Genomic DNA, 26,308 nt, shown 5'->3' on the forward strand with positions numbered 1-26,308 from the left:
TGCCGTCTAAAGGCTGTTGGTATTTGCAATTATAGGAGTTGATATGTGAACGCTATGCAAATTGGAAAAAATATTAATTTTTGTATATTAGGACAGATGGTCATAGAGGTAGGTTTTAAGGAGCGTCTTAAAGGAGGAGAGCGAAATGGAGAAGTGGAGCTTTTGTGGCGGGAATTCCAGAGCACAGGGCCTAGGCGGCTGAAGCAAAGGGAGTGGGATACACAAGAGACTAGAGTCAGAGTACGGAACTGGAGTAATTTACCCGCTGTCAACCCGCCGCCACGTGACTTTCCCAGATGTCGGGTCTGTCAACGCTGAACAGACCCGACACGCAGCGGCAGGGGAGGCAATTTAGGTCATTATGACCTTGTTACGAGCCACTTAAACAGTATTTTGAGCTCGCATTTAAATTTTACAAGGTCGCCCACGGGTTCCACGCTGCTCGGGGATAAAAGCTCCCATCTTATAGCTGTTCGCTTTCCAAGCTCAGAAGCTGTTGCTTAGTAACTGCATTTGGAAGACAGATTGAGCTTTATGCAGGTTGCAAGTGTTTGGAGTAAACTCTGTATCCATGTTACCTCATTGGAACAACCTCTCTCACCATTGACATATCGCTTCAGTCATCTCAAGTTCACCTGCCATCTATTACATCAGCATCGGTGCCCTCTGTTGTGTGGCTCAATGGGTAGCACACTCGCCTCTGAGTCAGAATGGTTGTGGGTTCAAGTCCCACTCGGTTGATTCCGGAGATGAGGGGGTTGACGTATGAGAAAAGGTTGAGTAGGTTGGGCCTCTACTCATTGGAGTTCAGAAGAATGAGAGGCGATCTTATCGAAACATATAAGATTGTGAGGGGGCTTGATCGGGTGGATGCGGTGAGGATGTTTCAACTGATGGGTGAGACTAGAACTAGGGGGCATAATCTTAGAATAAGGGGCTGCCCTTTCAAAACTGAGATGAGGAGAAACTTCTTTACTCAGAGGGTAGTAAATCTATGGCATTTGCTACACCAGAGAGCTGTGGAAGCGGCAACATTAAATAAATTTAAAACGGAGATAGACAGTTTCCTAGCAGATAAGGGAATTAGGGGTTACGGGGAGAGGGCAGGGAAGTGGACGTGAGTCTAGATTCGGATCAGCCATGATCCTATTGAATGGCGGAGCAGGCCCGAGGGGCCGTATGGCCTACTCCTGCTCCTACTTCTTATGTTCTTATGTTCACATAAAGCTAGGCTGACACTCCAGTACAGTGCTGAGGGAGTGCTGCACTGTCGGAGGTGCCGTCTTTCAGATGAGACGTTAAACCGAGGTCCTGTCTGCTCTCTCAGGTGGACATAAAAGATCCCATGGCCACTATTTCGAAGAAGAGCAGGGGAATTATGCCCGATGTCCTGGCCAATATTTATCCCTCAACCAACATAACAAAAACAGATTATCTGGTCATTATCACATTGCTGTTTGTGGGAGCTTGCTGTGTGCAAATTGGCTGCCACCTTTCCCACATTACAACAGTGACTCCACTTCAAAAAGTACTTAATTGGCTGTAAAGCGCTTTGAGACGTCCGGTGGTCGTGAAAGGTGCTATATAAATGCAAGTCTTTCTTTCTTGAAACTATCTCACCTTGATCCTCAGAATCCCACTACGATCAGCCCCAGCACCATGCACATCAGCAGCACCAACAACAACACCAACCTTCTCCACAATCAACTGATGCAGCACAAGACACAGCGCATCAGCACCCAACCACATTGCTGCCTGGGACACCAGGGATGGCCTCACCATAGCCAAATTTACTTCACTTGATGCTGTACACCCTGGCTGCCACACGATGCACCAGGTTGGCACCACCCCACACCAACACCATAAAGCATCCCTACAATGCCCAAGCCATTCCTTTCACGCTCATCATTGCAGAGCGTAGTACCATTATATCTCACCATTCACTGTAACTCACTAAGTCACTTCCAAAGGTGCACACACATCTGTCCAAGAACGCAAAGTGTTGAAAATAAAGATTTCAGTGTTTGATAGCACATTAACAGAAATTTCACATGAACATTGGCTAAAACACACAAGTGCCTACCCTTGTGTGTTGTAGTTGGTATGATTGGACTAGGATGAGGGCGAGTGTGAGGGGTGGCTAGTGAGATGGGGAAGTGATAATGTAGATAAAGAGTGATGGGGATCTGATCAGACCCACTTCCTTCAATTGGCCGGGAAACACGCTGGGTGGGCTTAACAAGCCCAATCACCATAAAATCACTTTGGACAGCGGGCTGGAGCCAGCAGCCGGATCAGGACCCGCCGGCTGCACCGGACCCGCCAAGGTAGGGGAAATTGCAGCCTCAGTTTTAGTATCAAGGAATCCCAGGTAAGTAAAAACAATGTTCACTGCAGAGTAAAGCTCCCTCTGTTCTGCTCCAACAATGCGTCCCAGTCCTAACCTCAGTAGAGTGATCCCTACTTCACATTTTCCATTTACCACACCAGCTGTCCTGTGGTCCCTCAGGAGACAATTCCACCCTGTAGACCCATGACCACTAAGAAATGGGTTGTGACTGAACAAGCCTATTCCACATGTGACCCTTACAGCCAACATTCCATCCAATGAAACCACAGAGAATGCTGGAAAAACTCAGCAGGTCAGGCAACATCCGTGGAGAGAAATTTGAGTTGACGTTTCGGGTTGAAACCCTTCTTCAAAACTGGAAAGAAAATAAAAAGATCGAAGGCAAAGCTGCGATCGAACAAAAGAAGAAAAGGAGACAATAAAAGGTATTAGAAGCCAGATGAGATAGTAATGGGCCCGTGGAGACAAAAGGCAGCTGAGATTAGGTGTGAAGTGTACTGGCAGGATCGCAGCTTTGCCTTCGATCTTTTTATTTTCTTTCCAGTTTTGAAGAAGGGTTTCAACCCGAAACGTCAACTCAAATTTCTCTCCACGGATGTTGCCTGACCTGCTGAGTTTTTCCAGCATTCTCTGTTGTTATTTTGGATTTCCAGCATCTGCAGTATTTTGCTATCATCCCATCCAATGAGTCTGGACTTAATTTGAGCCCAGGTCCCAGAGGTAGCAGACTGTACCACCTGAACTAAACATTTCTTTTTAATCCAGCAGCCTGTGCTAATTAGGCAGGATGGGTGAAACATGGTGGCATGATGATTCAGCACATCAGATGTCCAACATAGTGTGCCACATACTAGTGGAATGCAAGTCCTTGTTCACGAATTTTCACAATGAACTTGCGATTTATGCCATTGTAACAGTGCACTGGTGAAGGGGAAGCAGGGCAAAAATGGCTCTTTGGTTGCACTATGAGTACTACTAAAACAAAATTGAAAGAGACTGTCCAATCAATGAGGTAAAGAAAGGCAAAAGTTATTAGCATTTTAAAAATGTTTTTGTTAAAATGTTTGGCTTTTGAGAATACTTAAAAGTTGAATACTGGAGCTGTGAGGTTGAAAGCAAGCGGTTAAAATATGACAGCATACTCTTTCTTCTATTTTCAGGCTGGACCTTGTTCCTATAAATAGATCAGTCGGTTTAAAAGCCAAACCCACCAAACCAGTGACAGAAGTGCTACGACCAGTGGTGGCAAAGTACGGCTTAAACCTCAGTGAATTAGTGGCTAGAATTGTAAGTATATCAAAATAAGAAAGAAAGAAAAGACTTGAATTTATAATTGCACTTCATCAGATCTCTCAAATGGGTCAAAGTGCTTTGTATACAGTGTGTTTCTTTAAAGTGCAGTGACTGTTATGTCGGCAATCGGCAACCATTTTGTGAACAGCGTGATTGCATAGTCAGCACTGAGATGAATGACCAGTGTATCTGTTTTTGGTGGTGTTGGTTGAGGGAAGAATATTGACCAGAGCATCAGGGAGAACTCCCTGCTCTTCTTTAAATAGTGTCAGGGGATCTTTAATGTCCACCTGTTCGACAGGATGGGAGTACAGCAAAGTAGCCAGGACGGAAAATATACGGTGCGCAGCCTAGCGAGGCGAAATTGTTTAGCAGCCTATATTTTAACAATTGCTACATATAAACTACAAATGCAAAATGAATGTGCATATAATTACTGGGGTTGTGACGTCACACTGTAGAAGCGGATTCAGACACCGTTTATGAATAATACAGTAACATTGTTTGGTTTCACAGGGCCGTCGATCTCCCTAAAGTTGCCCTTGACTCTCGGCTGCTAACACTGCTACAGGCTCTTGCTGACGCCTGCCCTTTTGTCTCCGCTGTGCTCGAGCGTCGCTGACTGATTTTTTTCAAAAATAAACACATCATATATTAACGGAATCATTGACGTAATTGTCACCGAACGACCAACCGGATTTTGAATTGTGGAGGAGGGGGGACAGGAGAGCTGACGAAATCTAAATCATGTTATTTTACGCAAAAACTCAGTAAAATAAATCATCTGTTTTGCAAAGATTTCTTCATAAGGTCAATAAAAAAATTAATTTTTTCTGGAGCATAATTATCTGATGCTGTTTAACAGAAAGCAATTCACACGTGCATAAACTAGGGGGAATTGCTAGCTTATAAATTAATTAAGCTCAGTGACTCTGGTATTTATATCACACAAGCCCGCTGACCAATCGGCTTGCGACCGCCTGCGATTCAAACTATTACATCTTGTAGCAAAGGAAGGGGGGGTGAAAGAAAGTGGGGGGGGTTTGGTTGTTGAGTGAGGCTGGGTCGGGAGCGAAGCTGGGTCAGGAGCTCAGTTGACGTGGACGCTAACCAATAGACCAGCCCCCTTACATGCCGAGCCGGCCTCAGAGCTGGCCTCACATCCAGTGGGCGTGATTGACAGGGGGCACCCGGGAAGGAAAGGTGTAACCAGGGACTCTTCTGGGGTCATTGTTTACCCAGTGACACAGTACCTCATCCGAGGACTGTCCCCGGAAAACGGAGACATTTAATGTCTTATTTGAAGGCCAGCACTTCTAACTCCCTCAATACTATACTGGAGTGACGACTTGGATTATGAGAAGGACTTGCATTGCACCCACTACTTTCTGACTCAAAGGCAAGAGGGTACAAACTGAACCAAACTGACTTTGACTTTCCAGGGACCACTGGAAGGCTTGTTTCTATTTTTAGAGGTTAACAGTACGTAAACTTGCTTTTGAGTACACACAAATATATTAGCCTAACATCTGTTGTCGGGAAAATGCTAGAGTCTATAATTAAGGATAAGGTGACTGAAAACCTCGAAAATTTTCAGTTGATCAGAGAGAGCCAGCATGGATTTGTGAGAGGTAGGTCATGCCTGACAAACCTGATCGAATTTTTTGAGGAGGTGACTAAAGTAGAGGACAGGGGAATGTCAATGGATGTTATTTATATGGACTTCCAGGAGGCAATTGATAAAGACCCTCAGAAGAGACTGTTAACTAAGCTAGAAGCCCATGGAATTGACGGCAAATTATTGACCTGGTTAGGAAATTGGCTGAGCGGCAGGAGACAGGCAGTAGGGATAATGGGCAGGTACTCAAATTGACAGGATGTGACTAGTGGTGTCCCTCAGGGATCTGTGTTGGGGCCTCAACTATTCACAGTATTTATTAATAACTTAGATGATGGCATAGAAAGTCGTATATCCAGATTTGCCGCTGACACAAAGATAGGCGGCGTTGAGGCAGTGTAGATGAAAGCATAAAATTACAAAGGGATATCGACAGATTAAGTAAATGAGCAAAACTGTGGCAAATGGATTTCAATGTAGGCAATTGTGAGGTCATCCACTTTGGACCTAAAAAGGATAGAACAGGGTACTTTCTAAAAGGTGAAAGGCTAAAAACAATGGAAGTCCAAAGAGACTTGGGGGTCCAGGTACATAGATCATTAAAAGATACAGAAAATAATTAAAAAGGCTAATGGAATGTTGGTCTTTATATCTAGAGGACTAGAATACAAGTTATTCTGCAGCTATACAAAACCCTGGTTAGCCCACACCTGGAGTACTGTGAGCAGTTCTGGGCAGCACAGCTTAGGAAGGATCTATTGGCCTTGGAGGGAGTGCAGCGTAGGTTTACCTTAATAATACCCAGGCGGAGAAATTCGATGGAGCCGCAAACGGGGCGCCAAGCTCGCCTGGGCGCCGGAATTAGCGCAGCGATCGGAGCAGTTGCGACCGCCGGAAATTCAGCTTGAACGCCCCAAGAGGGACACGGGGCGAGGCTCGAGGCGCTCCGCGTCCCACTTAGGGCGCTGAAACTGAATATCGCAGCGCAACGTGCCGCAGCGCCACACGCTGCGGCACGGCGCGCTGCAGTACTGCAGGCCTTCCTCCCATTCTTAAGGGGGAGGGGCCTGTACCAGCATGAGCGGAGATCGCGAGTGCCGGCAAAAGAGCCCGGCACCGAGGAGAAGTGCTGGGCTCTCGGAAAACAGCCGGCACTGCCGCGGGGGGAGATCAGGAGGCCGGACACGGAGGTGCCAGCAGGCGGTCGCCAAAAAAAACGGCTGCCCCGCACCTCCACCTTAATTTGCGCCACTGCCGCCACAGGTAGGCCCCGTGAACCGGGCGCGATTTGCGAACGGCGCCACAGAGGTGGGCGCTACTGAATATCGAGATCGGGGCGGTAGCGGGGCGCACACCGATGACGTCATCGGTGGCGGCGCAGCGCAACAGGCTAACGCCGCCATTAGCGCCCCAGCTAAATATCGCGGGAGGCGTGGCCAGTGGCGCTAAAGCCACTGAGTGCCCTCTTTAGGCGCTAACTGGTGGCGCAGCCCACCGAATTTCTAGGCCCCAGACTTCAATGGTTAAGTTACAAGGAGAGATTACACAAATTAGGGTTGTGTTCCCTAGAATTTAGAAGGTTAAGGGGTGATCTAATTGAAGTTATCAAGATATTAAGGGGAACAGCTAGGGTAGATAGAGAGAAACTATTTCCGCTGGTTGGGGATTCTAGGACTGGGGGCAAAGTCTAAAAATTAGAGCCCAGACCTTTCAGAAGTGAAATTAGGAAACGCTTCTACACACAAAGGGTGCTAGAAGTTTGGAACTCTTTTCCGCAAATGTTTACGTAAGATTTGACACAACTGCTGTGCGCGAGTGAAATCCTAATTAATTGCCATTAACTGGAAAGTAGCAACAGCTGTGTACAGTGATTTTTTTTGGGATATTAACCCAGTGACGTAAGAAAACTACTAGGCACTTGGTCTAAGTGTTAAACAAAGCTTTAATCAACTGTTTTACAACATGGAGGTCTAGTTGTGTCCTTCACTAGTTCCTGTTAAGAATGTCCTGCGCAAGCTGGGCCCGTGCCCGAGTATTTATACTCTCCCTGGACACCGCCACCCGCAGGCCGCTCAGTATTATTTCATAAGTCTTTCTTTCATGAATGACTGATTCATGTCACCCAGTATCAAAGTAAACCATTTTGTCGTTCTCTGGTTTTTAAATCCAAAAAAAACTTTAGGCTTCTTAAGTTATCTTCAGCTGCTTCATCAGTGACCATCCCTCCATCATAAGATCACAAGTGGAGCCGTTTGCTAATGATCGCAGTGTTCAGCTCCATGCGCAATCCTTCTGATTATGGCCTAGAGTTTACTGGAATTGCAAATCTGGCTCTGAGCGCCGGTAGTTAGGCCGTTGAGCATCCTGATCCTCCAGTGGCGAGTTTAAGCCAAAGTTTTGCCAGACAGCTCGTGTGAATATGCAACGGTGGTGATCCAGAAGCTGCGCCATTGAGAAATGTGTGCTACCAATTCCAATTCTGATCACGTGAATGGTATTGCCGTATTTATCCCCGTGAACGGTATTACAGTATTTATCCCCGTGAACGGTATTACAGTATTTATCCCCGTGAACGGTATTGCCGTATTTATCCCCGTGAACGGTATTACAGTATTTATCCCCGTGAACGGTATTGCGGTATTTATCCCCGTGAACGGTATTGCAGTATTTATCCCCGTGAACGGTATTGCAGTATTTATCCCCGTGAACGGTATTGCCGTATTTATCCCCGTGAACGGTATTGCCGTATTTATCCCCGTGAAAGGTATTGCCGTATTTATCCCCGTGAACGGTATTGCAGTATTTATCCACGTGAACAGTATTGCAGTATTTATCCACGTGAACGGTATTGCAGTATTTATCCCCGTGAACGGTATTGCAGTATTTATCCCCGTGAACGGTATTGCAGTATTTATCCCCGTGAACGGCATTGCAGTATTTATCCCCGTGAACGGTATTGCAGTATTTATCCCCGTGAACGGTATTGCAGTATTTATCCCCGTGAACGGTATTGCAGTATTTATCCCCGTGAATGGTATTGCAGTATTTATCCCCGTGAACGGTATTGCAGTATTTATCCACGTGAACGGTATTGCCGTATTTATCCCCGTGAACGGTATTGCAGTATTTATCCCCGTGAACAGTATTGCAGTATTTATCCACATGAACGGTATTGCAGTATTTATCCCCGTGAACGGTATTGCAGTATTTATCCACGTGAACAGTATTGCAGTATTTATCCCCGTGAACGGTATTGCAGTATTTATCCACGTGAACGGTATTGCAGTATTTATCCACGTGAACGGTATTGCAGTATTTATCCACGTGAACGGTATTGCAGTATTTATCCCTGTTTTGTTCCACTGTGTTTGGCCTGTGAGCCCCATTTCGCGAGGTTACCACAAATCTGCTAGTCAGGTTCTTTATATTTTGTTTTCAAAAGCTGTGGAAATATAATTCCTGGGCATAATATGGGCAGCACGTGAGGCTCCAGGTATCTGAGCTAACTGAAGGCTTCTAAATTGTAATCGTTTTCAGATGTTGGTGGGCAAATTCATTTCAAAACATGCGTTCTGCAGGGGAAATATATTAAAAACTCGATGCAAGATCTGTAGGAAGTAGTTATTTAATAATTAATTTCTCAGATATCACTGCCTTTAAATTTAGAGCAACCGCAGCTGCACGGTCTCCAATGGTCATCTTAATTCTTTAAATAGATTGATGTTCTAAATTAGCAACCAGAGATCAGTGAATGGGTGCAAACATTAAATGGCTATCAGAATTTCAATTTCATTTAACAGGAAACATTCCAGTCAACCAGTATGCGCAAAGGCCAATTATTTTTGCTTTAGCTAAATAAATCAGCAAAGCTCAGTAAAAAGACAACTCTGTTTAAGGGAAAGCGAGCTTGGAGCAATAAATCACGCCACTGCCAGGTCACCAGCGCCGCTCTGGTTCTGTCTAGGTGGCAGTGCTGATCAAAGCAGCGTTAATCCAGCAAATTGGACATTGCCATTAATTAATAGGGGGGTGAAGCTATAAAAATCGAATCTCTCAGTTTTCAACGGGGTTCACAGCGCAGAGGGTACCTGGAAGTAACGGCCTGAGTCACTCACGCCATAATTTCCTAAAAAAATTTATGCCATAGTAATGACATGCATCCCTGGCTGTATGGGCAACTATGGATGGGCAATAAACCCAGCCCATGTTCCAAGAATGAATAGTAAAAAAAAAAAATCATCAAATTTTGGGCAAATGAAGCAGCCCGTGCCTGCATGCAGAAAGACCTGGTTAACATCCAGGCTTAGGCTAATAAATAACAAGTAATATTCACACCACGCAAGTGCCTAGGATAACCATCTGCAACAAGACAGAACCTAACCACCTCCCCATGACATTCAGTGTCATTGCCATTGCTGAGTCCCCCACCATCAACATCCTGAGGGTCACCATTGACCAGAAACTCAACTGGGCCAGCCACATAAATGCCGTGGCTACGAGAGCAGGTCAGAGGCTGGGTATTCTGTGGTGAGTGGCTCACCTCCTGATTCCCAAAACTTCTCCACCACCAACAAGGCACAAGTCAAGAGTGTGATGGCATGCTCTCCACTTCCCTGGATGGGTGCAGCTGCAACACCACTCAAGAAGTTGAACACCATCCAGGTCAAAACAGTCCGCTTGATTGGCACTTCATCCACTAGCCTAAACATCCACCTCCAACGTACTGTGGCTGCAGTATGCTTGATCTGCAGGATGCACTGCAGCAACTTGCCGAGGCTTCTTTGGTAGCGTCTCCCAATCACGCAACCTCCCCCTCCCAAACACGCAACCTCCACCACAGAAGGACAGCAGGTGCATGGGAACACCATCACCTCGAAGTCACACATCATCCTAACTTGGACATACATATATTGCTGTTCCTTCATCGTTGCTTGGTTAAAATCCTGGAACTCACGACCTATGATCATTGTCCCTACCACACAGACTCCAGCAGGATGGACAATAAGGGTCAGCCTTGCCAGCGACACCCACATCCCAAGATTTAATTTTTTTAAAAGTTAATATTTTCTGAGGTAATTTCTCGAAGTGTTTGTAAAAATAGAATTTGAATTATTCAGTCACAGTAAGTCACTGGCTATGATAGCATTTTACATTGTATGGCATAAGACTCATTTTGTTATAAAAAAGCGTATCCTCCAACTCCCTATATACAATGTCATGGGAGATGTGTGTTGTGCTATTTCAGCGTCACCGTTTACTTCACAATTCAACTTGGCTTGGATTCTTTACCTTTGCTTTAATTCTCCAGTTTTCGTCTTCACAGTAAGTGGTGCTGTATAAGAGTCATCCAAACTGCATCTCCAAGCTAGGTGGCACTGCGATGATTTGCTCACAGTGTCCCCTGCCCCCGCTTCAGGCCAGTCCTATTTCAGTCTCTAGGTTCCTGCTGTCAGTATATTTTTAGAAGTGCTGCAGTGTAAAAGGGCCTTTAATTCACAATTCAACAGCAAGTAGAAGAATGCAGGCCGAAGCAGGAAAGGGGATGTAAAAGGTGTGTGAGCACATGGGCCTAGAGGGCAATGAGACACAGACGGACCAAGTCTTTTCTCATTCCTGTCTCGTGTTTTATATTCCTGTGTAACTTTCTTCCCTTCCCTTTTTGTTTCTAGTTTATACTGAGAGATATATTTTGTGCTATGTTTTTATTCCATAGAATGGGGAATCAGAAGCTTTAGATCTTGGAGTTCCTATCTCTAATCTTGATGGACAGCGTGTGGTTCTGGATATTGCAGAGCATATTAAGGGGAAAGGTGTATCAGGTGTGTATTTCCCCCCTCAATTATTTCCTTTTGTCTCCTATAGTATATAGCTATATAGTACAGTGCAGATGAATAATGATTTTGCCAAGTAATTTTATTTACTTAACTGCTCTATTATTTTAGCGGTTTTAACTGTTTGAATCAAAGTTTGGCAAGAAACTAATAAATGGAATGCAAATTGGATCGCAATTACAATAGTGTAAAATGGCTTCACAGTTGTTATGGATAACCAAAAGTATATTTATGCAATTTGCTTCATTACAATACACACATTACAATGCAGCATAACATTTTCTTTTTTAAAAAAGGACTTAAAATCTTTTTTTAAAAAGGACATAAAATCTATTAATAAATTACCTTTAAAAACATGCCACACTTTCTGCCACAGTTTGTTGCCAAGAGGTTTGTGTGCTGCTATGTTACTGGACTAGTAATCCAGAGGCCTGGACTAATAATCCAGGAGACGGGAGTTCAGATCCCACCACGGCAGCGGTGGAATTTAAATTCAGTTAATTAAATAAATCTGGAATAAAAAGCTAGCATCAGTAATGGTGACCATGAAACTACCGGATTGTCGTAAATACCCATCTGGTTCACTAATATCCTTTAGGGAAGGAAATCTGCCGCCCTTACCCGGTCTGGTCTATATATCCAGACCCACAGCAATGTGGTTGACTCTTAACTGCCTTCTTAAATGGCCTAGCAAGCCACTCAGTTGTACCAAACCGCTATGACAAAGTCACAATGTGGGAGTACCTTCACCACACGGACTGCAGCGGCTCAAGAAGGCGGCTCACCACCACCTTCTCGAGGGCAACTAGGGATGGGCAATAAATGCCGGTTGCCCGCATCCCGTGAACGAATAACATTAGCACCTAAAGAGGCAGTTCTCACACCCAAAATAAAGCATTTGTCACATTGATTGGCAAAGAGGTCATAACACTTCGGTTTAAATGAATAAATCCAGACTTTTGCAATCCATTTAAACATTTTATTCATTTGACAGGGACAGCTATCATTGGAAAAGATAGAAAAATAATTTGTACATGGAGATTTTATTCTCTTAAATGAATAACTGATAAAGAAATAAAACATTTAAGAGGGCTTGGGGTGTGTGTGTATATATATAAAAACATCTTGCATCTACCTTGCATTCTGTCAGTAGTACTTTTGGTGTCCATTCAGGCATCATACATGTATATATGCAAATTAATTTGTCTCTCACCTGATGAGTTTAAATTTCATATTCATAAAAGAGCAACAAGTCACAACTAAACAGATACGGAATGTACCAGTGAAAAGCAGGAATGAAAACTACTAATGAGAGACTTATAATATATTTTTGAAAAAAGAATCAACTACAAGCAAAAGCTACTGGCAAAGGCGACTCAAAATATTTTTGTAAAGCTCCTTGTCCAGCATCTTGTTTCTTCATCCAGCCCACTACACACAAATAAAAAGATACCATTTCTAACCTAGCAAGCCTGCACAAACCTCAGCCCAACTTCTGTTGGAAATGCATTGAATAAACCTTGCTCTCTGAAGCCTGAACTTTGCCAGCAGCCTGAGGTTTGAGCTTGGCTCTGACATTGCTGCTGTGACTCCTGGTGCAGCTAACCTCAGACACCACTGTTGCGATCATTCTTTAAAAAGTCCCCTGATTCCGTCAACCCACCTGTCGCTTCCCTGCAGAGCCTCCTCCTCAGCCTGCTATGTTGTCGTCTGGGCGTCCCCCTCCCTCAGTGCTGCTGGCTATAGCATCACCTCCCTCACTCCTGCTGTTTTAGTTCACTAAGGTAGCCCTCTCTCAATCTTTGCTCTGATGCCGTACAGCAGCCCCCTTCACTCAGCCCCACTTCGCTGCTGCCCTACGCTCCTGTCAGGAGCCTCTGTGGTGTATCCTTAAAGCCTCCCAGATCCCTCTCACCCCCCCCCCCCGCCCACCACCCACAGTTCCACTGCTGTTGTTGTACGCCATCCTTTCCCTCAGTCCTGCTCTGCTTCCTACGGCACACACTCCCTCAGCATCGCCTTCAGTCCAAAGTGCTGCTGCCCCACAGCTCCCAGTCCCTCACTCTTGCTTTGTTGCTGCCCTATGGTACTCCCACTCTCATGCTCATTATTCTGCTCCCTTAGGCACCCACTCAGATTCCCAATTTGCATCGTAGCACTGCAAAAATCTGTTAATCTTCAGTTCTATATTTCTTTGCCCTCACTGTAAAAACCTACATGCTAAACTGATGGGATAATATACTAATTCGATATCTTGGGTAAAAAGCCATATGTATTTAATTCTGAAACTGGTACATCAGGGGGAAAAATAGTCATCTACCTGAAGTAGGTAAAAAAAAACATTTTTTCCAGGCTAATCAAAACATATTTCTCTGTCTCTGAGCAAAATTATTTTCCAAATCTTTTTATCGGAGATGTGCACCCATTTCCAAACTCCAGCACCCCCCACAGGAACATCACCATCTGCTAGCATAGTGAATAATGTTAATGTTAACAGGCAGCCAAATTATCAAAGTAAAAACAGCCAGTCAACATGTCACTGAATCTTTCATCTGGTCATTTAACAGTGTTTGGCATTACACTGTTTACTTACAGACAGACAGAACAGTGCAGGAGGGAAACCCGGCTCTTTCAACACTGGCACACAAAATCATGGTGTAAAGGTAAACTTTTACCTTTTTATATGCTATAGAGAAGTATAATTCTGCCAATGATGTTTGCAGCAAAAAGTATTTAGAAAAAAGATACCAAAATATAGGAAAATATATGCTCTGGCAGCTACTATGCCCTCCGATTATATCAATATATTCTGCTGATGTTTTTAGATGCAACATAACATCTTTCTCTCATTTATACTCATCAATTTTATTGTTAGGTTTATTAGTACAGTAAGTAATTTACCTTCTACTTCATCCATATTTAGTATTGGCTGCCTCTTACTAGGTAATGCCCTCCGATTATATCAATATATTCTGCTGCTGTTTTTAGATGCAACATAACATATGTCATTTATACTTATCAATTTTATCAACACCAGGAGGATGGAAGACCTGGGGGAAAACCCTCTTCGGTTAAAGTGAGAGGAGATAATGGAAAATCTTCCAAAGATGCACGACCTTTGAAGAAAGAAGATGTAATTCAGAGGACAAACAGAAAGAGACAGCCAAAACTAAATATGGATGAAGTAGAAGGTAAATTACTTAATGGATTAATAATCCAGAGAACAGTAGTTCAAATCCCACATGGGCAGTTTGATCATTTAAATTCAGTTTTTAAAAAAATCTGGAAATAAAAATTGGTATCAAAAGTGACCATGAAGCTGTCGGATTATCATAAAAACCCAGTCGGTTCACTAATATCCTTTTGGGAAGGATACCTGCCGTCTTTGTCTTCGTCTGGCCTATATGTGACTCCAGTCCCATATTAACGTGGTTGACTCTTAACTGCCCTCTGAAGTGACCAGCAAGCCACTCAGTTGTTTCAAAAATTGCAAGAAGGCCCACCACCACCTTCAGAGGGAAACTAGGGGTGGGCAATAAATGCCGGCCTTGCCTGCAACACCCACATCCCAAGAATGAATTTTTTAAAAGCTTACACTTGATTGCCGTATCTAGAGGCTACATTGTAGAATCCCAGTGAGCTGAACCTTGTAGTGACACTAGACTGATTTGCCCCATCCATCTACTAATGTCTACCATGGGGAGATACCATAGCTGGGACAACTAGAAGAGAACTGAAAAGAGTATATCGTCCTCCAACAAAATGCAAAAAAAGTTGCATAAAATATAACCGCTTCTTACATTTTTATAGCATTACTCACATTCACAAAAATGTCTTGAAGCACTTTACAGGGAGCGGTGCTGTTGATGAAAAAGGTTGTCGGAAACTATTGAAAACTAGGGAGGAAGTGATGGGGCAAAGGGATTTAGGAAAGTGACTTGGCATCAAGATTCTGAAAAAAAGTCTAACGGTTGCATCTGTAGAATTGGCAAAATTGTGATGTATACTTTTGTCAAGTACACTAAAGATGTATACGGTTGAGCTTAGCTTCAGTTCAGGTGGACACCATTAGGCCTAACACTCACTGGAGAGAACAAAACAATGCTGGGCACAAAACAATTCAATCATAAATAAAGCCAGCTAAGATTTAGTTTGATCAAATCTCTGAAAGTCAGGGAACCTTTGAGTTTGATCAAATGCTCAAACCTAGTGATTGTCGAACTACCCCTTACAAAAAAATATTAAGAAGGAGGCAAATGCCCTTTTTTTGTGAGTAGAAATTAAATCATGAAAAGTTTCCACATGTCATTCCAGTGTTGCTACCAGTTCTATTTAGAGTATTGGGCCCCACACAGACAGAACAAGTCCCACTGAACCCAGCATGCTTTAATGTTGTGTGATATATTTCATCTGTGATGTTCTTAATTCATCATCTCAAATTGCTCCCACCAGTGGCAGACATGTAACCACAAATGTTTTACCTTGGTGTTCTACAACTTAAAATATTCTCTGCAGAAACAGCCCAAGTTTGAAAGGACAAATTTTGCATCCATAATTTCAAGCACCTACCACAACACTTCACTAAAATCCAAGTGATGGTACTGTATTTACTGGCTGTATACCAGAGCCACAAACCTGCCTCAGGTGTCTTATCAATGCCATCCCTCATTAAACTACTTAAAAAAAAAATTGTTTATGGGATGTGGGCGTCGCTGGCAAAGCCAGCATTGATTGCCCATCCCTAATTGCTCTTGAGAAGGTGGTGGTGAGCCGCTGCCTTGAACCGCTGCAGTCCGTGTGGTGAAGGTACTTGGTTGGGGGTGTGTAGGAGAGGCCCACTGTAACTAGCACACTAAAGTTCATCTTGTTTTCCTGTGGAAAGGCACTTGGTGCTATGTCCTGTCTTGAGGTTGGAGACTTGCTGCAGGAGGAAATCACAGTTTGTGAACATGCATCCTATCACTTTTTCCCCATCTTAAACAAAATTATCTTTTATACAAGAGCTGATGTTAGAATATAATCAATCATCTTTCTTCACTCATCCTGCTCTAAAACTTAAATGTAAATGTTCATTTGCCTTGTGGTAGTTTAACAAAATATGTTGAGACAATGTTACTCTTTATAATTCTGAATGGACTGAAAAGTCACTTTTTATTTTAGAGTTGTCTTTGATCAATGAGCTAACCCTTTGGTGCCTCAGACACTTTAGTTACTGTTTGGCTTGTAACAAGGAAATGACTTTGCTTTATCTTGTATGCAGTAAGAAAATTCCATTCAGAATCATTTCTTCCAAATATTTCACTATTTTTGAGATTTAGAAAAATTAAAGTCACTAGAATGAATATAAAGTGTATTTTTTTTTTAAAGTAACATTTAACGGTTTACACAAAATTTTTAAGAGTTTGGCTAGTTACTTTCAACATGTAAAGTAAAGTTTCCCTACATTCCAACGTGACTCCACACAAAAGTACTTCATTGGCTGTGAAGCGCTTTGGGACGTCCTGAGGTCGTAAAAGGCGCTATATAAATGCAAGTCTGTCTTTTTGTCTTTCTTTCTTTATTGCTGTTGTTATTCTGTCTATGTCTTCGTATAGTATGCACCTATTATATAGCTTTACAGTTACGGAGGTTGAAATTCTGAGGGGTTCTCCCGCTCGGCTACTATAATTTTATTTTCCAGACAAGTGGGAGAACTTTCTTTCTTGAGTGCGGAACTTTGAGTCTGGTTCAAGGGCTGGGATCAGCAGGGTTGAGAAGGTTGAGCTCCTTGCTCAGCTGGATGGCAGCTGGGGTGGGGGAGAAGGATAAGGAGACTACATCTTTTCTGTTGTGATCAGTCTTGAGGCTTCATTTGATTGACAAAACTTCTCTCAAGGATACATTTTTCCCCCCTCGTTTGGGGGACTATTCTTCCCCCTCCTCAGAATTACATCCTTTTAAGTTATAATAATATTTGGCTCAATGGCTGAAAAGTAGCATCAGAGGATAAAAGAATAAAGCACCACATTGTCATGCATGTAGGCTTCCCTTGAATGTGGGTTGCATCTCAAACTCGACCCTCTGCCCAGGAAAAAAACATATCGGCTTCACCCTAAGTGTACAGCCTATTTAAAAGTTAATACAGTAAGTGACTACCTTACTAACTTTAATCTTTCTATTTTGTATTGTGGCAGAGTTTTTTGACCTTCTGTCCAAAGCTCAGAGTAACCGAGTAAATGATCAACGCGGGCTTCTGAAGAAAGAAGACCTTGTTCTTCCAGATTTTCTACGCCTCAAGCCAACCGTACCCGAACCTGGCTCCTCCACACCTGCAGCAAGTAAAGGAAATGGTAGGCAGAGAGAGGAAAGAAGCCAAACTATGCACAGGAGCGCAATGTCAGCACAACAGCCTGGTAAATTAGAGTATACGGACTCCAGCACAGCGAACTCATCTGCACTGAATTTCAATGAAAACTCCAACAACGTGAAAGCTAAGCCAACACATCAACACGATAACCGTCATCGACCGGTGTTAGTGCCACCCAATTATGTAAAGCCAGATACTAAGCAGACAAATGATGTCCCCTTCCATGTGCCGGTCTCTCCTATTCCACATGTCAATGAACAAAGGTGGGAAAAGCAGTCTGGAGACTGGCAGTCGGAATCCGTACCACCTTATGAGGATGAAAATGCATTTGATCTGACTCTGGTGGCAGAAGGTGATATCAGTAGCCCAAACAGTACATTATTACCGCCCCCGCCAACAACACCATCCACTGTCAGTAAACTGGAGATAGCTAACTATACTCCACCAACTCCCTACACAGATGGTCAGGAGAACTCTTCACACTGCAGATCCACTTCAGGTATTTAAATGTGGCATATCCATTTGTAAAGACAAAAACAAAATCCTTTAAAAATATGTTGATTGTGTTGAGATTGATCACATTTAAAAGGAAACTGGAAAAGACTTCAAAAACTTGATACATGATGCACTAGTTTCAGTTTACACCTTTTCTAAGTATCTAGCTGTTGATAGTTCTAGTCATGTAGAGTATATATGGAAAAAAAGTCTGGATTGGGGTACAACACAAGAATCACGTTTTATTTAGCATGTACCAAGCAGGACTTATTTTTATTCTACTGTCTCTGAAAATATATTTTATTTGCCCTGCTGCACTTTCTAGAATAATTGCTGTAACATATTATTGTGATTTCCACATAAACCTAACTTTAATCCACTGGTGGATGAGAAATTGTCACAAGGGTACATGGGGACCATGCATATTTTGCAAATGCTTTGAATGACGTCTCAGAATCTGTTTCATATCAGGCAAAAGGTAACAAAAATGACTTCACCTATTCTCCCTTCCCATCCTGTTGGGAGTATCAATTTCAGTTGAGCTTGATACCCTGAGTGGCCAACTGAAATATTTGCTTTTATATAGAGTAAGATTATGCACATGTACAGTCCTACCCACTTAAATCGACATCTTGTGGCCCATTCTAATTTTGTCGACATAAACAGACATAATACATAAAAAATCATCAGCACAGAATTTCTGAATGTTAAATTTCTGTACATTTATTTACATTAAAAAAAAATTTTTTAAATAGTCATTCAAGAATAGACTTTCAAACATGACGCGTGTTCTTTTCAGATCGGGGCTTGTAGCTTATCTAAATACTTAGCTGCTTCCATTGCTATTGATGGCTCTGACTGAGAAATAAATAATGTCTGCAATCCTTCACACATGCTAAGTGCTTCTTTGCACGTTACGTGACGAATATTGGCCTTGTTGGACTCTTCATCATTTTCAGCTTCTTGGCAATTGTCTTGGCCTCTTTACTGAAGCGGATACCTTCATCTGCCAGTGCTGCGGCACACTGCTCGTTTTCATCCACGTTAATAGAAAGATTTATGAGCTCTTCCTTTTGCGAGCCAAGAGCTTCACACAGAGTGATTGGCAGCATCTTCTGCAGCTGTGAATCCATCGTCATGTAGGTCGCAGAAATAAGCATGCATAAAGCAATTTAGATGGTAAATGTTTAACATTTTTAAAGCATTGCAGATTGTTTGACTTTCCTATTATGCGAAGGTGTAGCTTATCTGTTCCTGTCGCGTTGGCGGTGATGAGAATTGAAACCCGGTCTTTATATACACCGCCCCTTGGTGCAGTAGGTTTTGTCTCATCTGCGCTATAAATATGGCCCGAATTGTAGTCCTGCAGAATTTCATGGAGACGACTCTTCCACTCGTCAAGGTGAAGCAAGACCGGTCAGCACATTTAACCTCACTGCAAATTTTCTTGTACACAATATCATGCTGAGTCTTGAAACAGCGAAACCACCCATTGCTCGCGGTGTAATCTTCCACGCCTAGCTGATCAGCAAAAGCCTGGGCCTTTTCAATAAACACATCGCGATCAATTGTGATGGTGGGATTTTGGGCGGGTTTTTCACGAAACCACGTGGCTAATGCATCCTCAACACCATCCTGTTTTGCAGTTTTTCTTTTCTTTATCTGCGATGTGCATGTGCCTGCTTCGTACCCAGCCTTTATGCATTCGGCAGATTTCCACCGGCTATATAGGCTGACGTGCTTCACCGAAAACGTCTGGCAGACTTATTTTCTGGACTTTCCACTCTGAATTGCTTTGATTGCATGAGCGTTATTCTCGAGCATTCTCAAGTTAAATTTACGTTTAATTCCAGTCTTGGTATCCATCTTAAATAAACAATGATGGGCACTCGCAACGTGGCTACTTTATATGCCTAATAAGTATGTATCACACTCGCTGACGTGTCACAAGTGAAGATAAGGGCCTGTCAACATAAGTGGTCGAATGAGTTTTGTCGAATTACGTGTTCCAGAGTTTGCTGATGTTGACATACATGGTAAGTATTTGGTGTCAGTGTGCAGAGAAGGGACTAGGACTCCCGGGATGTTTTTGTTGATATAAGCGCAACATCGACATACACGAGTTCAAGATAAGTGGGTAGGACTGTAATTACATGGATTAGTTGAGTCCATTGAACACAAAAGGTGACTACTACCACAATAGCGGTTGTGGAAACTTCCAATACTGGATTTCTATATAAAGTGCTGAAACACTGCTTGCCTTCATTTGCTGCTCATGAATCTGTGAAAGTTCCCTTGCACAAGAAAAAGTTTCTCAACATTTAAAATAAAACGAATATTAGCTGACCTCCATTTGAAGATGAAGAAACATTCATTTATAACCTGTCTGTCGCAACTTAATCATGATGTCCCCCATGAGATGTGACCGGGTTAAAAGGGGTTTCTGTGGACGGTAACTGGGTAATCCTCTTGTTTAATCCAAAGAGTTTTGCTGCTTAGACTTGACCCAATAACCCTCAACAACTTAATGATTTAAAAACATTGTTAATAATGACTTGTACATTTCTCTGTCTGTGGTTTGTCCGGTTCTGTACTCTAATTTAGATTACATTTAACTGTCATAAATCACTCTAGAGAATTGAAAACTTTTCTCTTACACTCTGATTTATCTGTACTTCATAGCTGTCTGTTAGAGATGTTTTCACTGATGTATTACTGTCTTTCAGTTTTTATATTGAATTCTCCAAAGAGACAGTATCCCTTTTTTCTCAATCTACATTGTTTAACACTGTTAAGTATCATTTTAATTTTACTAATTTCTTTTTCCTATTACTCTTGAATAAATGACTTCTCTCTCTTTTCCATTCATCGCCATGTTGTAGTTCTGGGGGTAGAACGATACTGAGCATAATAAGGACATTTTATTTGTAAATTTGTAGTTAGTAGATTAATATCAAACATTGCTTCCTACATTCTTTTATGAGGCAAGGCGTATAGGATGACACCTCACCAGCAGACTGATTAAGATCCTTAAAATGAGTTACCTGCATTGGGAGCTTTAAGCCTGCTGCAACCACACTGTCGGTGAATATTCCAACTGTTGCACTGCTTGGTCCGTGACGTGAGGTGGGAGGAGGCTCGTGTGGAGCATAAACACCGGCGTGGACCTGTTGGGCCGAATGGCCTGTTTCTGTGCTGTAAAATTCTATGTCATTCTATGTGTAGTTTCTGAAGGGAGTGAAAATCAAATTGAAGGCTGCACAGATTGAACAATTGTTTACTCCATCACTGTCCTTACTTATGACCTGATTGAAAACATTTTTATAACATTTGGAAAAAGCTGCACTGTGTTTTAAAGAAAAAAGTCACCTACTAATTTTTTTCCCCAAAAAGTTGACCTAGGCCAGCAGAAGGGATACTGGTTCTTTAAGGGAGAGATTAAATCTGTCCTTAAATCGAATGTGTTTATCCTTTTGAGACCTGAGGTAACATTCAGTACTGTAAAATATTTTACAGTTATTTTCCTTGTGATGTATTTAAAGTGTACAATGTTGAATTTTCAAATTTGGGAAACCTATTGTTCTTAAGATAATGATGGTATGGATATATTGTTGATTGAAAGATTAAATGGTGAGAGGTTTCTGTACGGTCGTGACAACCATGGTGATGTGAAAGCCTGACTCATTCTTACTGCGTGTATATTCAGCTTCCAGTCACACCAACAAGCTTGCAGACACCAATAAGGTTTGGATGAAGACGGTCCCTCCGTTCCATTTGACTCGCAAGCGTAGAATACCAACTCTACTGTCTTTCCATTACCACATCTAGTTGTTCCTAAAATAAGCTGTCTGTCTCAACTCTAGTACCCCTTCCTGCCATCCTGGTCCAGTTGTTGATCACCCTCCCTGTATAGAAATAATTCCTAATGCTTGTCCTAAACTTGGCCTTCACAGCCTTAAATCTCTGCACTATGTTCCATTGCCTTTGCAAATCTGAAAACACTCTTCCAGGTTTGCTTTCTGTTTTTCCTAAGAGTAGACGGATGCTGGGAGATCTCACTAACACTCAAAAGCTAATTTCCATACATAGTCACTGTGAGGAAAGCAGTCACAGTCACCAGGAAAAGTGGTTGCCCAAAGGGGGAAGAGTTGAGTGCAGGAATGCGATGGTAATAGGAGATTCTACACTGAGCATGGACAGTCACTTCTGTAACAATAACCAGGGGGTGCCAAATTGTGTGTTGCTTCCCAGGTGCCAGTTAAGGGACATAAGACAACGGGTGCAGAAGCTCTTGGAGAAGGAGGACGATCATGTGCAAGTTATCGTTCATGTCAAACAATTATGTGGAGAAAAATAGAATTCAGGTCCTGCAAAAAGAGTTACAGGAGTTAGGACGTAAGTGAAGTTTAGATAAGTTTAGATGGTTGAGGGGTGATCTAATCGATGTGTTTAAAATGATTAAGGGATTCAGTAGGGCAGATACAGAGAAACTATGTCCTCTGGTGGGAGAATGCAGAACAAGGGGGCATAATCTTAAAACTTAGAGCTAGGCATTTAGGAAAAATTTAGAGCTAGGCATTTAGGAGTGGCATGAGGAAGCACTTTTTCACACAAAGGGTAGTGGAAATTGAGACCTGTCTCCCCCACAAGGCTGTTGATGCTGGGTCAATGAAATCTGCAAGACTGAAATCAGTAGCTTTTTGTTAGGTAAGGGTATCAATGGATATGGAGCAAAGGCGGGTAGAGTTAAGATACAGATCAGCCATGATCTAGTTGAATGGTGAAACAGGCTCAAGCGGCTGACTGGCCTGTTCCTATATTAGGGTAGGACCTCAAAGGCAGTAATTTCAGGATTACTACTTGTGTCACATGCTAGCCAGTATGAGAACAGTCAGATTAGCTCTTACAGAGCATATATGTAAGAAAAGGCTTTCTGTATGCACATTAATAATAAGAGGGTGGTGAAAGTAGGGAATAGGCTGCTAAGAAATAGAGGAGGCAAACTTGTAGTGGAGTGTAAGGGAATAGCATAGTATTTTGCGTCCATTTTCACAGAGGAGGTGGATTTTGAGACTGCAGAATCATGAGCGGTGGGTACAGAACTGTATACTGTTAACAGGCGAGAAACAGTACGGACCTAAGCCCACTCTTCCTCAACTCTGCTCCTACCCTGACTAGAAATGGTTCCAGCTGCTGCATATTGTAGGTGGAAATTGTGAAAACATGATTTCCAGCCACCGTGTTTAGTGGCAAGAACCATTTTAAGTAGCAACAAAACTTGGATAGGAGTGGCTTTGAAGGGGCGGGGCGGGGGAGTAGTGGAGAGGAAAAACTAAGAGTAGGACTTTGGTAGGGAATAGGGCAAAAAGCTGGGGCTTTGGCAGGTGTGGTAAACCACTTTTATCGTTCACTATCGTTACACTATGGTTATCACTGTTTATATCGTTACACTATGATTATCACTGTTTACACTGTTGTATCACTACACAAGGTCACCTCTTGCCACGCTGTTATACCTGGGCTGACCACAGCTGACTCCGCCCATGGCTCCGCCTGCTTGCCCAGGTATAAAGGTGGCCGACTGGCTGGTATTCCTCCTTGTTGGATCCGATCACCCACGAGGGTGGGCTCTGTTATTTAGCCAATAAAAACCTATAGTTACTATCTTAACTCGTCGCTTTTCATGAACTGAATTGATAGGTATATCAGCAGAGAACAGCGGAGAAACTGGAATCCATGCTTTGTGGGGGAGGCGGGGGGGGGTGGAGAAGCTGGCACTTGCACTTTGGGGTGGTGGAGGAAAGAGTGTGCTGGCATTAACTGAGAGGGAGGGCAGAGGTAGAGCGCTAGCATTAACGAGAGGCAAAGTTCCAGCACTAACTGAGGGGGCAGGGAAAGGAGATTAGCACCTTGAACTGAGGGGGATAAGGTGCCACCTTGAAGAGTGGGGTGGGGCCTCACATTGTCATAGGCTTATAATCAAGGCCACTCTCAAATTGTCAGATTCTTGGAGGCCGTGTCAGCTTTTTAAAAAGTTGTTGCTCAGTTTTTGCTAATTTAATAGGCTTTGTGCAAAGGGAGTTTGTGTCAGAAGACGGGTGGAGGGGGGTGCCAAATTTGACACCTCGCTTCAAAAAGAAAAGACCGGAGTAAGCCAGGAAATTATAGGCCAATTAGTTCTACTTCAGGCAGCATGTCAGATTATACCACGCCACTTCCAAAGCTACCCACTGGCTCACCAATCTGGACTTGGTTATTTGAACATTGCTAATCACCTCTCCAGCTATATGAAAGTAGTAGTTGTTGATAAAATGCTAGAAGCTATAATACTGGATGAAATTACTGAGCACTTGGAGAAGCATGAGATAACCAGGACCAGTCAACAGCTCATGCTTGACCAACCTTATGGAATTCTTTGAAGAAATGTAGTGGATGTTGTTTATATGGGTATTCAAAAAGCATTCGATAAGGTGCCACATAAGAGACTTACAGCAAAGATGAGGTAAGGGGAATGTGGCCACATGAACAGAATTGGTCAGAGGGCAGAAAGGAAAGGGGTAGGAATAAAAAAGTGGAAAGATGTGATGATTGTTCTGCAGGACTTTGTATTGGGCCAGTATCAACATTTGTTGAAGACACCAAATTATGGGGGAGTGACGAGGATTTTTAAAAATTCATTCTCAGGATGCAGACGTCACTGGCAAGTTCGGAATTTATTGGCCATCCCTAAGACCACTTCAGAGAGCAGTTAAGAGTCAACCAAGTTGGTATGGGACTCGAGTCACGTATAGGCCAGACCGGGCAAGGTTTCCTTCCTTAAAGAACATTAGTGAATGTGTTGAGTTTTTGCGACGATCCAATGATCGCTTTCACTGATGCCAGCTTTTTATTTCTAGATTTTTTTCTTAAACTTAATTCAAATTCTCAAACTGCCATGGTAGATTGTTGGTCCAGGCCTCAAGTCTTAGGATTACTTGTCCAGCTACATAACCATAATACTTCCATACCCTTTTGCGAACGATGACAGAAAGGCAAAGGCAGGGTGGGAAGAGGTGGATGCAGTTCAATGTAGAAACATGTGAAGCGATACATTTTGGAGCAAAGAATAGGAAGAAAATTCACCTTAAACAGTAAAATTTTAAATGGGGTGGAGAAGCAGAGGGACCTTGGTATTCAGACACATTAAAGGTGACAGTTCAAGTAGATTAGGCCATAAAAAGGCAAATAAACTCATTGGTTTTGTATCTGGTGGGATAGATACAAAAGATAAATAGAAAATCGCTTCCTTTCCCACTCCTCTACTGAAGTCTGTCCATGTTACACAACTTCCTTGACTGAAATCCAGCTCCCTAACTATAACTGACTGCTGGGAAGTTATGTGACAGCAATCCAGGATAGTTTGTCGTAAGCTTTTTTTCTTGCTCAATTGTGGGAAAAGAGCAGATTTCTGCTTGGTGCTTCCAAGTGATAACATAGCTGAGATCACAAGAACATATGGGGAATTGCTGGGCACAGACATGTCCTACTACTCCAATGGAGCCAATTAATCAAGTCTCATAAAATCCTAATTCTTGAGTATCTTTTAAAAACAGTGGATTTCACACAAAAGGATTGTGTGATGACTCTATTGAATTATACTTGGCTCCTTTAGGTTCATCTCCACACAGACTTCTGTGGGATTAATCCAGCTGCACAGTTGGTTAGGAAATTTAAAATTATACGTACCGCCCATGAAATGCCTCCTTCTACAATGCCACAGCTGCTCAGAATATGCTGCTCTAAGAATTGCTTTGACGCCTCATTGAGAATGTTGCCCCTCTCTGCAGCAGGATAAAAAAATGTTTCCTTTTGATAGGTATAGTGGCTCCTTGCTCTGAGGGTGCTGGGTTCTGTTCATGTTGACTGTCATTTCAAGCCTCTGCTATAGACTGTCGTGTTGTTTAGGCATCCACACCTTGAGTATTATGTTCAGTTTTGGTCGCCTTATCTGAGGAAGGATGTTCTTGCCATGGAGGGAGTGCAGCGAAGATTCACCAGACTGATATCTGGGATGGCAGGAATGACGTATGAGGAGAGATTGGGTCGATTGGGCTTATACTCGCTGGAGTTTAGAAGAATGAGAGGGGATCTCATTGAAACTTATAAAATTCTAACAGGACTAGACAGACTAGATGCAGGAAGGATGTTCCCGATGGCGGGGGGAGTCCAGAACCAGGGGTCACAGTCTAAAGATAAGGGGTAAGCCATTTAAGACAGAGATGAGGAGGAATTTCTTCACCCAGAGAGTGGTGAACCTGTGGAATTCTCTACCACAGAAGGCAGTTGAGGCCAATTCATTAATTATATTCAAGAAGGAGTTAGATATATTTCTTAAG

The 26,308-nt window shown here is 42.8% G+C and overlaps 1 protein-coding gene across 1 annotated transcript in view; it reads left to right on the top strand.

The window, feature by feature from the left end:
• rgs12b (regulator of G protein signaling 12b) overlaps positions 1-26,308 on the top strand; it is a 335,452-nt gene that overhangs the window by 278,328 nt on the left and 30,816 nt on the right. The window contains exons 13-17 of the mRNA XM_085975353.1: positions 3,511-3,637; positions 10,975-11,080; positions 13,688-13,755; positions 14,130-14,283; positions 17,266-17,937. Coding sequence (XP_085831479.1) covers positions 3,511-3,637; positions 10,975-11,080; positions 13,688-13,755; positions 14,130-14,283; positions 17,266-17,937 — 1,127 coding nt within the window. The remainder of the gene's footprint in view (positions 1-3,510; positions 3,638-10,974; positions 11,081-13,687; positions 13,756-14,129; positions 14,284-17,265; positions 17,938-26,308) is intronic.

This window comes from Somniosus microcephalus, chromosome 1 (assembly GCF_052327205.1).
Source record: "Somniosus microcephalus isolate GS21.2 chromosome 1, FLI_Smic_1.0, whole genome shotgun sequence".
In the NCBI taxonomy this organism is placed as follows: Eukaryota; Metazoa; Chordata; class Chondrichthyes; order Squaliformes; family Somniosidae; genus Somniosus; species Somniosus microcephalus.